General features: G+C 53.7%; 1 protein-coding gene across 1 annotated transcript; it reads left to right on the top strand.

Moving 5' to 3' along the window:
* Positions 1 to 6,427: 6,427 nt before the first annotated feature.
* Positions 6,428 to 8,932, top strand: LOC122387076 (leucine-rich repeat neuronal protein 2-like). Its single transcript, XM_043376908.1, has one exon. It carries the CDS (start codon positions 6,428 to 6,430, stop codon positions 8,711 to 8,713), a length of 2,286 nt encoding a protein of 761 aa, XP_043232843.1. The 3' UTR covers positions 8,714 to 8,932.
* Positions 8,933 to 14,171: the final 5,239 nt, after the last annotated feature.

Genomic DNA, 14,171 nt, shown 5'->3' with positions numbered 1-14,171 from the left:
TTTCTCAAATTTTCCCCGCTCTGCCACAACATTTCTTACCGGAACCAGGTATCGAGTCAGTTTCCCTTTCAGACGGACGAACTCGTCGACCTGACCATCCTCCGTCTCGTCGGGCAGGGACTCGCTTATGTCCGCTATATCTGGGCCAACCAGATGCAGCAACATTGCGCATTGTCGTGCCGTTCCTTGTACGTTGACAGCCACCATGTAACGTTCCAGCCCTCGCAACCATTTTTCAAAATCGCTGCCCGGCTGGTACGGTGCCGCCGCCATCGGCTGCATTCCCAGCAGCTCCATCCCGCTGCCGGGTGCCGAACAGCTGATCGTCCGCCGCGGCCGCCGGACCAGGCCCAACGAACCGAGCCTGAGCGGTTACCGCGCGCTTCCCCGGCCAACCAGCGGACTCGTCGCAGCCAGCACCTCCGGACGGCTTACTTCCGCTCACCTGAGCCAATCAGCGGGCCCGACACAGCCAGCTGATCCGGTCGACCAATCAGAGGCTTCAGTGTCAGCCGCTATCGCCAGGCTCACTTCCGCGCCGAATGCGCCGCACAAAATCGGGAGAAATAAAAATAACGGCCCTACTGGCGAGCGAAATGCAATGCAGGCAGAAACAAAAAGTACTAGCTACTACACTAAGCACTAAGCACTCCGTTACAAAACACTTCCCTCCGGCTCCGTTAGCACGCCCCCGCGACGTACATAACGTTACAACATGGCCGCCGCCGACCAGCCCGGCGCCCATCAATCACCGTGACCGCCGGCATCCCCGTGCTTACACCACACGCCTCGGCTCCGTCACTGACTGTCCAGTTCGCTTGCCGGATCACCGCCACTCGTTTACCCGAGCGCTGCCGACTCACCGCGAACTCCGGCCCGTAGAACTCCCCGAGCCGCCGCCATTTTCCGGTCTTGAAATCCACACTTCGCTTCCAGCCTCCCATCTCATCCTCGTCGCCAAGTTTGTTCTAGCGCCGCCCCTTCGTTTCAGTGGCGGCCTCGGTCGTCCGCTCGCGAACCCGGTGCGACACTAGGGACTCAACGGGCAGTCTGTATTCTATCAACGCGCGGTCGTACACGCACACCTGCTTCCGCGGCCGGCGGCCGGCGACTGCCTTTCAAGGCCAGCTGGCTGATCGGCGGCGGCTGGCCGCCGCAAGGGCGCGCTCAGCTCCGCTTCCGGGGGGGGGGGGGGCGGTATCACGACACCACATGATTCACGCCGGTCTATATCAGATGGACGTTGTCATATTCAGTGCGCTATGTCTAAATCCACTGAACAGTGTCGAAGTTGTGTACACTGCCTATTTTCAATGCCCCTTATCGTGAAGGCGCGTTGTGTCGATGAGAGGCGCGCAAATGTCGAAAGACCACGCCTGTTGCCGGCTTAAATGAAAGAAGTCTATATGACCTGCACAGATGCCGACTCGCAATGAAAAAAGGTGTAGTAGCTGAGACACTGTCCACGACAGAGACAGCGTCAGAGAGACGACAGAGACATGACATAGAAACGGAAAAGAGACGATGTTATGAAAGAGCTACGACATTATGACAGAGACACTGCTCATGACAGAGACACGTCAGAGATGGCAGAGACATGAAAGAAACATGACAGATACATGGCAGAAATACAACAAAGACGTAGCAGATGCATGACAGAGACAAGGGATTATTGCAGAGAGACGGGTTCATGACAGATAAATTTCCCACGGCGAAGACATTACAGACATGCAGATGAAAATAAGATAGACATATGAGGCTCTGTGCGCCACAGAGGCATTTCCCAAGACAAGAATACAATAGCGCCGTCCACCGACTTCTGTCACGTACAGAGAAACGGCACCACGGCGGAGATACTAATGAGCGATGACGGACGATACACTGGCAGACAGAGCGTTAACAGCGACAGACAGCGCGGCCGGTATAACAGGCGGCCCCCGGCTCCGCGGCTGGCAGACTATAAAACTGACAGCATCAGAGAACAATCAGACAGGCAGTCGACGGTCGATATATGGTCCGACTGTAATACGCATTTACGTGCTCCTGTTTCAAGGGAGGCATCCTTATGCTGATGTTGACAGGTCATCAGTATGTAGGCATATCTGTCGTCATAGAATATTAACTCGGAATGACGGAGCTACTCTATTTGACTCTATGCTAGTAACTAATATGCTTGACTATAAGCGGTTTAGTGTATATTTTTCTGAAATAGAAAAATTAAATGGAGCAATAACGCATCCGAAGGGATATTTCATAAATATGTTTAGGTAACTATGTTAATTTTCACGGATGCGACGCTGCAGCGCACATTAAATCAATGCTCCTTATGTCATGACAAATTTAGGCTGTTCGGACGGGGAAGCCGGAAGGAATAGCGTTAGCTCTCCATTACCTAGCTATGGGCTTCGGTAACGGCTCGTCGGCCGGGCTGTTTGATAAAATTAGACGGGATACACGGCGGTGAGCTCATTTGCAGGTAACGGAGCGACCGGCTAACGGAGCGCCGGTGTCTGCCGCGATGGGAGCCCGGTCTCGGGGGATATTACCGGAGCACACAGGGAGAGGCGGCCGTATCGGGGAGTCTGCCGGTCGGGAACGGGCGACTGGCCGCACAGTGCAGCGGTATAGCACAGCCGTGCGGCGCATCAGCAGCCGTGTAGCGAAGCATTATGGCCTATTACCACAGCCGTTTATGTATTTATGCATAACGAGGCCGATTCGAGCAGCTGCACACAGAAAAATATTAACACCGTTAGCGGTGTAATTGCACAGTGCATATCTGAGCACTTGAGGAAAGTTAATTTAGTCCCTTCCCCGCTTAAATTACTCGCGCTTCTAAATGAACACCAGGAAGAAGGTAATAGAACACTGTTAGGAGGGTTGGGTGTTTTGCTACATGTAGTAAAACACCCAACCCTCCTAACAGTGTTCTATTACCTTCTTCCTGGTGTTCATTTAGAAGCGCGAGTAATTTAACCCTCGCCGGCCGAGGGGGGGGGGGCGGGTGCCGCCCCCCCATAGGGTTTTTTCGCGATAGCTCCGAACACGCTAGCGATAGAGAGCTGAAACTTGGCATACCTGACCTTTGATCCAAGCCGCATCTTTTGACACCAACCGCATTTTTGGGTCAGGTCAGGTCACTGACCTATGACGTCATAAGTGAACCTCTGCACGGTCTTCAGATGTCGCAACTTCGCAACGCCCTCACTGCCAGAGGAGATGTCACAGGGAAATGAAACTTGCAGGATCTAGTATCCATTATGAGTCCCACAACTTGTATATCTCGGATTTTTCCTAAAGGTCATATGAGGTCAGGTCATTTTCGTGACCTCACCATTATAAGTCAATGGGGAAAAATTCAAACTGCGATTCTGGCGCCGGGAACGATCTCCAACTATCTCAAGCACACAGAATCGTGATTTGATGCACTCCTTGCAAGGTTAGATGCGTCACTTTTGCAATGTTGACCTTGCGTGACGTCATTTATGACGTCATCAAGGTCAAATTAGTTTTTCGTCAATAACTCTTGATCAAATTGAGCTAGCGAGTCGGAAAAGGCACCAATGGACTCAGGAAGGTCTGCCGAATCGAATGATATGCGACATGACCTCTTTCGACCAACTTCGTGACCTGGGGGTGCTGACCTGACCTTGACCTGAGGTCAACACCCCAAGTTGACCTGACCCGGACAAAAAGTATATCATTCGACGCGCCTGAGCGAGGCGAACACGATGCTGCCAAAATCGGCGCTCTGCGGCCGTTTTTTACGAAGTTATTCACCAAAAACTGAACCGTACCCTGGGGCACTTGACCTGACCTCAGAGGTCACCGGTTGACCTAGGACCTTAAAATCGGGTACCAATCTCTGCGTCTCGTAACGGCGCACACGCTCGTTTTTTCCGCGACGCGCTAGCTCCACAAGGGGCGAAACGGCGAGGGGGGGGTCGTACCCGCCCCCCCCCCCCTCGGCCGGCGCGTATGTAGAAAACCAATAGGTCCGGCGAGGGTTAAGCGGGGAAGGGACTAAATTAACTTTCCTCAAGTGCTCAGATATGTACTGTGCAATTACACCGCTAACGGTGTCAATATTTTTCTGTGTGTGGGTATCATACCCGTGTATCGTAGCAACGCTCCAAACGCTCCCAATCCGGCCAACTAATTATAATGGGCGCGAGATTAAACGCCTGCGGCCACTGCGATGTAGAGGCGTGTTTACAGCCGGGGCAGCGCCTGGCACCTCCGGGGCGGGAGCTCTGTCAGGTGTGAGGCTGGGTCTAAATGAGGGGCGAAGTTCCGTCAGTCAGGGCTGGGAGCTCTGTCTGGTAGTAGAGACAAATACCTAAAAGATATCTTTAGAAGAATCGTCGCAAATAATTGCCGAAATATTCCAATTATTCGAAAAGAAGATACAAAGTGGCGTAACTATGAGTAAACCTGAAATTTTGAAGCTGTTCGTAAACATAATTCACAACCTTTCTGACATATGGCGTGCGAGTCCATTTTATATTTGGCTGACCTTCAAAGTGTTCTCGTAAATGGATCCGGTGCAAAGTGATATTTTACTACGCAACTCTTGGAGTCATAAACCGGGCAAGGTAGCCCGCCACTCAAACTTTTCAAATTTCGATTCGTGAATGATGCTGAAATATGTCAATAAATTGCCTCCATGAAACCTAAAAACACTTATGACACTTATAACTCCGTTAAACCTATTAAACACTTATAATATTGCACACCAGTTCCTAAACACTTCCAGCAAACATTTTTGAGTAATGGAAACAGCGGCAAATGAAATGATGATAAAGAATTTCAGCATGGCCGACTGTAGAATACCTAAATGATTGTTGTCATCAACATCGGTAACGGTTCAATCAAAATTATTTCTCTGATGTGCCTAATTCGGCCCGTTTCTGCACCTGATGCGTTCCATTCTGTCAGCCACAACACCGCCTTTCCATACAGCCTGCAGCGGCGTGGCGCTCTGTAATCTAATGTTCTGGTCAAATTGAAACGCCTCCGTTTCACATCGCGCCGCTACCGCAGCCCGGTGGCTGGCTGGCTGATATCAGCGAATGCCGCTGAACGCCGATCTGTCAGCGACGATCAAACCACTCGATAGGCTCCGCCTGTGACGAGTGCCGACCAGACTTTCCGCTTATCTAAATTTGCCGGCGAATGACACGAACCGGTGCTGCCTGCAGATCCAATGAACTCTCGATGAGCGTTTCCATTTAGTTCAGACCGCAAAGCATCGGTGCCGCTGGATGTGATAAATCCATCGCTGTAAATTAAATCAAACGAGCAAAACATACGTATGCTTAATTTGGGCAACGAGTAAAATAAAATAAATAAGAGAAGACTGAACAAAGCTGAGAGAATGCAGCAACATCTGCTCTGTTCGTATAATCAACTTTCTACGCATTTGTTTACAAAAGAGGTGACAAGTTTCACTTTTTGCGATCCTTTGTAACGTAAATCAGCATCTAACACATTTATTTTCGTGTCGGCCGCATCTCTGCCGACCCTCGATAAGGGGATTATCGTTGGTCTGAGGAGCTTCCGCCCTCATCGACGCTGCGTGGCTGCGTGCCTCGTCCCGGGATTAGATTACCGGAGTGTCGGCCGATGGTAATGATGAGAGTCAGCGGAGAGGCACCGCTGACCAATCAGACCAGCCGACGCATAATTTAACAGCGGACTATGTATGACTATTAAAGTCATATGTTGACACAAAATTACACGGTGAGGCGTACCATGCGATCCCTGATCCTTGTATGACAATCATGATACCTTCGATCAAGAATACATTTCATTTTGCCATGGTTGAGCAATTTTGCCTGCACCCTTTGACAAACCAAGTTATTGACATGTTTCCAGATCATCAGTGTAACCAGTGCAATGTGCTGCCGAATCCCCCTATCCGGCGCATTGGACGTTGTATGCGCCGACGAACAGTGGCGGGCTTCCCGGCGAGTTAGCGGCGCGGCCACGGCTTTCCGCTTCATTACCGACTCTCTATCGACTCTTGTTTGTGTCCGCAGGGCCGGCCGGAGGCGGTGATTGACCGTGACGAGCCGAGGGCGCTCCACCGCGGCTGGAGGAGCGACGAGAGGAGCAGTTGTGCCACGACGAGAGCAGCAGTTATACCGCGACAGCAGTAGGTAATGGCTCGTCGCGATGAGAGATTTTGGTAGAGAGAGAGAGCAGCACACAGTTACATCGCCTAGAAAGAACAGCTGTACTTCAAGAGGACGAGCAGTTCGTTACGACATCGGAGAAACGCCCAGTCGAGAAGGAGAAGAGGAGTGATCGAGGAGGAGAGGTTGAGGAGGAGAGGAGAAGAGGAAGAGAGGAGCAGAGCAGTGTTACCGTGCCGGCACAGGTGTCGTGCTGTGATAAAGGAGCGCTCGAAATGTTGCCGTCTATTATGCGGTCGCCGGCGCTGCTGCCGGTGCTGCTGCCTGCTCTGACTCTATCTCTGGTCTCCGGGGTGGGTCGGTCGGGCGGCGTGTGTCCGTACAGCGGCTCGGTGGCCGACTGCGCCGCTCGGAACCTCACCTCCCCTCCGTCCGGTCTGTCCCAGAACACCACCGAGCTGCTGCTGCAGCACAACCGGCTGGGGCGGCTCGACTTTGGCCGGCTCGGCCTGCTGCAGCGGCTGGAGCTGCTCAACTGCAGCGGGTCCGGCCTGAGAGCCATCAGCGGCAGCGGCGCCGGCCTGCCCAGTCTGCAGCGGCTCGACCTCAGCGGGAACCTGCTCTCCGCCGTCTCGGCCAACACGTTCCGCAGTTTCACGGCGCTGCGCCAGCTGGACCTGTCGCGGAACCGGATCGGCAGCGTGGCCGACGCCGGCCTGGTGCTGCCGCGGCTCACCGAGCTCGATCTGTCGCACAACCTGCTCACGGCGCTCACCCGGTACACGCTGATCGACCTCACCGAGCTGCAGTCGGTGGATCTCTCACACAACCTGCTGCTGAGGGTGGCGGGCGGCGCGTTCGCCGGCGCCCGCAACTTCTCTCGTCTGGACCTGTCCTCCAACCGGCTGAGTCGGCTGCACGTGGCTGCGCTCCGTGGACTGCACGTGCAGACACTGGATCTGTCCGATAATATGTTCCGGAATCTGCCGACTGAGGCGCTGAAGGCGGTGAAATTTGCCGGGGTGCTGGAGCTGAGCGGTAACCCGGTGGAGCGGCTCGGCACCCGCGCTCTTCACAAGGTGAGCGCGCGTCAGGTGCAGCTCAGCCGGGCGGCCCCACTGCGGCGCGTGGCGCGTCACGCGGTGGACGACTGTCCACTGCTGGAGCGACTGACGCTCTCCGACAATCCGCGGCTCGACTTTGTCCAGCCGGAGATGGCCCGGCGGGTGCCCCGACTGCGCCACCTGGATCTCTCCGGGAACGGTCTGCTGACGCTGCACCCGGCCGCCGTGCCCGACTCCGTGCAGCGGCTGGACCTGCGCCGGAACCCTCTGCGCTGCGACTGCACGCTGCGCTGGCTGGTCGGAGGCCAGAGGCAGCTCACGGCTGCGGTGGGAGACGTCTGCGCGCCGGCCGGCCTGAGCGCGCTCCCACCGCGCTGCGCCCCGCACGTGCTGCCTCTGTTCGCGGAGAACCGGACAGAGCGGCTCGGCGAGTCGGCCCGCTTCCTGTGCTCGGGCGGCGGCGTGCCGGCGGCCAGCCTGCTGTGGACGCTGCCCGCGGGCGGCGGCCTGTCGGAGGGCCAGTGCGCAGGTCGGGTGTGTCACGAGAGGGGCCGGCTCACTGTCCGCTACCTTCACACCAACGACAGCGGCCGCTACACGTGCGCTGCGTCCAACGCCCTGGGCCAGTCTCACCGTTCGGTGACACTCGCCGTGCGCAGTCCGCGGGTCGTCCTCGAGCCCGTCTCCGTGACCTCCACCTTCGTCACTGTGTCCTGGAGCGTGACTGGCGGCGCTGCCGTGCTGCTCGGTCAGCGCCGCGCCACCGACACCAACACCACCCACTTCAGCGCGCACAGCCTGGGCCTGCAGGCGCAGAGTTTCACCTTCAGCCAGCTGGCCCCGGGCACCGAGTACACCTTCTCAGTGGCGCTGCAACGCGCCGAGTTCGTCATCCCGCTGAAGGCACTGACGGTGACCACCAGGCGCGCCGGGTTCCTGCACATGCGCGGCCGGCGCAGAAACTACACTACCGTCATCGCCATGGCGGTGCCGGCCACGCTCATCGTGCTCACCTGTCTGGGCGTGTGGGTGCGCAAGCTGCACCACTGGCGCCGCCACAGGAGGCACCTGACGCTGCAGCAGCTGGCGCGAGGCGGCGGCGGCGGAGGCGGCGTGCTGCCCAGCGTCTCCAACACCTCCGACATGGCTCTGCTGAACCACGCGGCGGCCGTGCACGCCAGCGAGCAGCGCGCCGAGGGGCCCGAGCCGCTGCTCGAGACGGCCGACGTGGGCTGTCTCAGCCAGTCCACGGACGAACTGGTGCCCACCTCCGCCGGGCGAGCAGCCGGGGCCGGGGGCTCGTCCACGGACGAACTGGTACCCGCCTCCGCCGGGCGAGCCGCCGGGGCCGGGGGCTCGAGCGTGGAGAGGGACGCGGCACAGGCCCCGAGCTTGAAGTCTGAGAGGGACGGTGCGCCGACTGGTTCGTGCGCAGTGATTTCAGTAGGCACTCGGCAGGAAAACAGAGCGTCCGCGCCGCCTGTGGCGAGTGATGTGGTAGGGAGAATCTGACTGCGTTGAGGTTGGTACATGCGTGTGTGTTTCTGCGCGAGCGTTCTTCCTTGCTGACCCAGTGATGCTACTGTACAAAGACGTCGCCCCTAGTTTTCCTGGAGAGACTAGCGAGGGAGCGGTGATGAGGTAACCGCTGGTCTGCGGACGGTAGGTGGTTCCGCACAAATAATATGTGTTGTTTGTTGACGTCGGTCATAAAATACAGTTTAACAAATGGATGGTTTCATCGATCGACACCGAAAACAACTGAGGTTTAAAAGAGGCCCATTCGAGTAATTGAGAGAAGTGCGCCGGTGTGTTTTTAGAGACGGGCCTTCAATCGACGTCTCAGACGCAAAGGACTTAGTCTTATTAAAGTTGGCATTAGCTGCCGTTCACAGCATGATTGCTATTTTTTTATTTCATAAATAAATCATTGCAATATTTTCGTAAATTATTTGCACGCAAAATGGTTCAAGCTATTCGTAATAAGGCACCAAATAACAATTGATAATTTGTCCAGAGGTCTGCTAGAGCCGTAAAGCTGCTCATATATCACGAACTCAGTTGACTGTAATTAAACAGAAATAACAATTTCCCATTATTGTGGTCGATTTAGCGTTCAAGCAAAGCCGAGTAGAAAGTAGCAATGCTTGTTTAAAGCTGACAGCAGCCGTGCATTTTGCTGTCATGTGATCAGCACGGCCACCCAAAAGGATGGCCTGTCATAAAAACGGGTGGTCTGGAACCGTGCAGCCAAGAACTGAGACCCTATCATAGAATCCACTGAAACATACAGCAGAAGCAGCAGCAGCGGTAGAACCAGCAGCACTGCCGTCCCGCCACCGTATGTCGACCAGTCGGCCTGCAACTGACGCCTACGACCTCTCTGTATTCACGGGGCGAGCTGGCTGGGGCTCGGTTCAGCGACCGAATACTCCCAGTTGGCAATATTCACCCCATTCCGAGCCAGTAATTCGGCACCGGTACCGTATGCGCTGCTGCAATAGTGGCCTGTGGGATTTGCCAAATTTATATAGCGCTACCAGCATAAGAAGTGAGAGAGTTATGAACCTCATGAAGCTAATGTGATATCAGTTATTATCTTATGCCAAAAGTAATGAAGTAGCAAACAGAAAACCTTTGGAACGGTCATAATGGAGTGTTGTTTAACCCGCGCGGGGCTGGGGGGGGGTAAATTTTACCCCCCTCGCGAATTTTTGCGATATCTCAAAAACGGCGGCGCGCAGCGCCGCCAAACTTTCAGTACCTTTTCTAACATCAATTTGACACGTTCCCTGAAAATTTGAGCGAAATCCGTCGAAATTTTTTTGAGAAATTGACGTTTTAGTGACGTCATGTTCGCCATTTTCGCCTCAAAAACGGCAAAAGTTCAAACGCCGCTAACATCTTCATTTTTAAGGAAATCAAGACGTAACAAAAAAGGTTATACGTAATTTTACTTTGTCTATCAAATGGCTATCTCGGTTTTTTGAAAATTTTGGATTTTGGCCTAAATTTTTTCAAAAAAACTGACTTTTTTGGGAAAATCATTATAAAATCCAAAATTTTGAGTCTATCGAAAAAACGGAATATATGTCAGAGACGTGGTCTATGTGCACCTACATACCAAATTTTAGAAGAATCGGTTCAAAAATGTGGGAGTTATTCAAAATTTTATGACGTCACGACACACAATTTTTTTTGAAAAATGTCTTTTTTTTTGGAAGTTCTAGACCTCGTACGGAAACAAAAATAGCACCATTCGATTCGCCGTAAAAAACTGCATCAGATAGACACCTTTTTAGGCCTTAACAACCAATTTCAAAATTTGACCTCACTTGACCTGACCTTGACGTGACCTCGACCTGAAATTCATCCAGAGGTGGTCCATATCACTTATTGAGTGTGCCTATTGAATTCTATGAGTAAAATGACCCATAAAACATGTGTCGCACATGCCCTTTTCTATATTTTGTTTTTTGGTGACCTGACCTGACCTGACCTGACCTTGACCTTGACCTCTGAATGATATTGTATGCAGCGAATATTGTCTTGGTAGCCTAATAACACGTTTTGGGCGATCAGTCTCAGTCCATCACTCCATTCTTCGGCAACTACGGTGCAAGGCCGATACTGTAGAAACTTGCAATTTGTACCCTTGAACTGACCTTGACCTTGACCTCAAACTTTAAATTAAGTACATGTTTTTAGTAGTTCGTGATGAGAGCTTTCGATTGGCGTTTGAATTTTCCAAATCGGACCATTAGTTCGGGAGATAACAGGGGGGTAAAATTTACCCCCCCCCCAGCCCCGCGCGTTCGGCTGGAGACCCCAGCCCCGCGCGGGTTAAATAGCAAAAAAAAATATTATCATTGTATAATTCAGTCTCTTGGAGCATAGGTGGCGGAACAGGGAGGGCACCGGGACACCATGCCCCCCTTTGATTTTGGCATTTTAACATTAGCCCTATGGGCGTTGCACGGAAAGAATGGGACAAAAAGTCGGCAGTGCCCCCCCCCCCCCTACTTGAAGGTGTTCCGCCGTTACTGTCTTGGAGATAAGCCCGCATCCATAGCTTACAATACTAGCGGCAACAACATGATTTGGCCCAATAGCATTGATGTAGCGCGGTGTCGCAGCTCACAATGGATATAGGCAGCCTCTGCGTGCCAGCAGAGCGGACGGCATTTAATTAGCGGTAGATTAGAGAGGCCATATTCCCTCCGGCGGCGGAGCAGCGCGGCATACAGGTCCTGTTAATCACCTGATCAGCGCGGAGTGCCGCCGTCACATACCCCGGTGGTGAGAAATCTGGCCAGCGAGACGTTAATCCCCGCCAAGCTGCAAATCCTGCAGTTTGCCATGCCATGCAATACAGTTTGCCGAGAATGCGATGGCGTAATATATCGTCTAGTCAAAGAGTTAAAATGAATTTTAATATGCCTTTTAAAGTATATTTTATTGCAGGCAAGTAAAGGAAAAAGGAAAAGTGACAATTCTGACGCTCGTTAAGGAGTTCTTGCGGAAGAGCAGTGAAGCCCGGCAGTCTCACAGTCCGAGTGTCGGCGCTGAGTGTCGCTCACCACGCCCGCTGGATTACTGGGATTTGAACGGCGCAGCTCAGCCGGTCAGATAGAGCGCTTCATCGAGACCAGGATTGATGACGTCTTAGATTGAGAGATATTCTACAGCATCGGCAGATAATTAATGCCGAATGGTCAAATGTATGACAGCCGTCGATAATGCAATGCAATCAATTCATATACGATACAGACTTGAACAGTTCTGTCAGTTTTAATGCAATCAATCCATATACGATACAGACTTGAACAGTTCTGTCAGTTTTGAGTCAATTTTGAACGGCGTCCTGCGATTCATGCGAGGAGTGATTAGGTAAACCAAACTCTGCTCAGATTGACTTGCATTGTCTATTCAAGCTATAACTTATGAAGTGAGGAGTTATTTGACTAGAAAATGTCACATGTCTTTGTACTCATTCAGACTACAAAGAGCTTCGACGGAAATTTTATTTGACCGAAAGTGGCGTTCCATCACATATTATTCATCGAATTTCTGGTGGATCCTTTGATTTTGTTATCCTCTGCCACTTGAGACCCGCGGCGGAATTCAATAAGTCACCATGCATAAATCAAAACAGCCAAAGTTGTTAATCTCCGGAGTGTTTGTGAAGTCGCCTCCCGCGATGGAGGGGCGCGGCGCGTTATCAAGGAATCGCTCCGTTTTGGCGCCGGCTCTGGCCATTCGTCGTCGCTAAGGCCGATAAATCGACAGTCCCGGCGGCCCAGCGGTGGTTCCGGACCAGGGGGGGGGGTCGGGGAGTCCCTCCCCCTGCGCTCCCGGGAGAGCGGCCGAACGCCAGGTGAGGGCCCGGCCGCTCTCCGCAAAGGCCGGATTGGACCTGACAAATGGTAAGCCGACCTGGTGCTCCGAGACCAAACTCGATACGGGGCAGGCGGAGCTAAGCCTCCAGCCGTCGACGGCAGCTCGTCTCCTTATTTACCAGCGCGCGGTGTTCGGCCGGGCCGTCTCCGGTGGCCGGCTGATCTCTCTGGAGAGCGGCACGAGCAGCGTCTGACGCCGCACAATCCCCCGAGAACAGCCACGGCGGTGATCGATCTCCGCGCCGCGGCGCCCAGTCGAACGGGGCCCTTATCGGTAAGTGGCGCCCACAGCTCGGACGCCCCCCGGGTGACGCCTGTGGTCCTTTGTGCGTCTCTGTGCGTGAGGCTGTGTCTGTGATTGCGTGTATGTGTGTGACTTGTGAGACTGAGGATGTGCGAGACCTAAGTCGTTAACTTCAACAAAGCAAATCATTTCATAGTCAGTTATTTATTCGTCCCGCCAGCTCGGCTCTGTCACTCGGTTACAGCTCTGCTGTGGGAGCCCGCTGTTCACTCGGGAGCTCTGCTGTGGGAGCGTGCTGTTCACTCGGAACTCTGCTGTAGTCTATACGCTGCCGCGACGGCCCCGCTCGATGTCAGGTGGGACAGCGACCGCCACCGACTGCAGTCGTGTTTCCGGCATGGCGGTAGATTATAGCGCCGACATGGCGGGCTTCTCCTCCCTATTGGATGGATATGATTCAATCGCAAACTTCCGTCAAACTTTATTGAATTATGAGATCCTTCACCCGCGCTTTATGGAAAAGCGAGGTCATTTTGCCTCTGAAGCCCCAACCGGTTTACAGCGTTGGCTTTGAAAATACCCCGGAGGAAATTCTAATTTAAACTTGCATTTGAATATTTCCGGGTTGATCGTTTAAAGTCCGACTGGGTTGTCGCTGAGCTCGCTGAGTTCTATGCCGAGCATCACGCAAAGAGTGCGGCTGCATATCACGCTTCGCGGAACGCCCTTGTATCCAATCAATGTACCGTGTAGGTCTGCTCCGAACGTCTGCATAGCGAGATCAGATCTCCCTTCAGGCCTCCCAGTGGTGGGTTATTACCTTTCATGAACACTCACTATACCAGAGAAAGCAGATAGGACTAGGCCCTTCTGGCACTGAATGGTGACTGAGTCCTGCATCTGCGTATTACAAACCGTCTGCTGTCACCTCCGGCATTCACTCCGTCTTCCGTCTCCGCTGCCGTCCACCTTTTCCGTCTCCGTTTGCTGTCTCTGTCTCCTGTCTGCCGTCTGCCGCCTGCCGTCTCCGTCTCCGTCTCCATCTCCTGCCTGCCGTCTGCCGTCTCCGTCTCCCGGCACTTGTGTCCCGAATTCCGATCATCTGCTGCCCCCGGGGAGTGGGTAACGCAGTTAGCACGGGCTCGGGGTCAGCCGGTATCCCTGGGGAGCGAGTACGACCGGCCGTGCCCGGACTGACTGTACTCAGTCCACGTCAGCAAACAGACAGGGGCCGCGACTGCGCGACTGCCCCCCCCCCCCACACACACACACAGCATGTCAGGGGTCCGACGCCGCAGTACTCGCAATGACCGTGTATTATCAGGGG

This window comes from Amphibalanus amphitrite, unplaced genomic scaffold (genome assembly GCF_019059575.1).
Source record: "Amphibalanus amphitrite isolate SeventyFive unplaced genomic scaffold, NRLGWU_Aamphi_draft 000272F_arrow, whole genome shotgun sequence".
Taxonomy (NCBI): Eukaryota; Metazoa; Arthropoda; class Thecostraca; order Balanomorpha; family Balanidae; genus Amphibalanus; species Amphibalanus amphitrite.
Note: the sequence above shows the minus strand (reverse complement) of the source record. Positions and strands in the feature narration are given on the sequence as shown.

Bases quoted from the DNA above. Each gene is read 5' to 3' on its own strand.
- LOC122387076 (XM_043376908.1), top strand. From the start codon at position 6,428: ATGCGGTCGCCGGCGCTGCTGCCGGTGCTGCTGCCTGCTCTGACTCTA.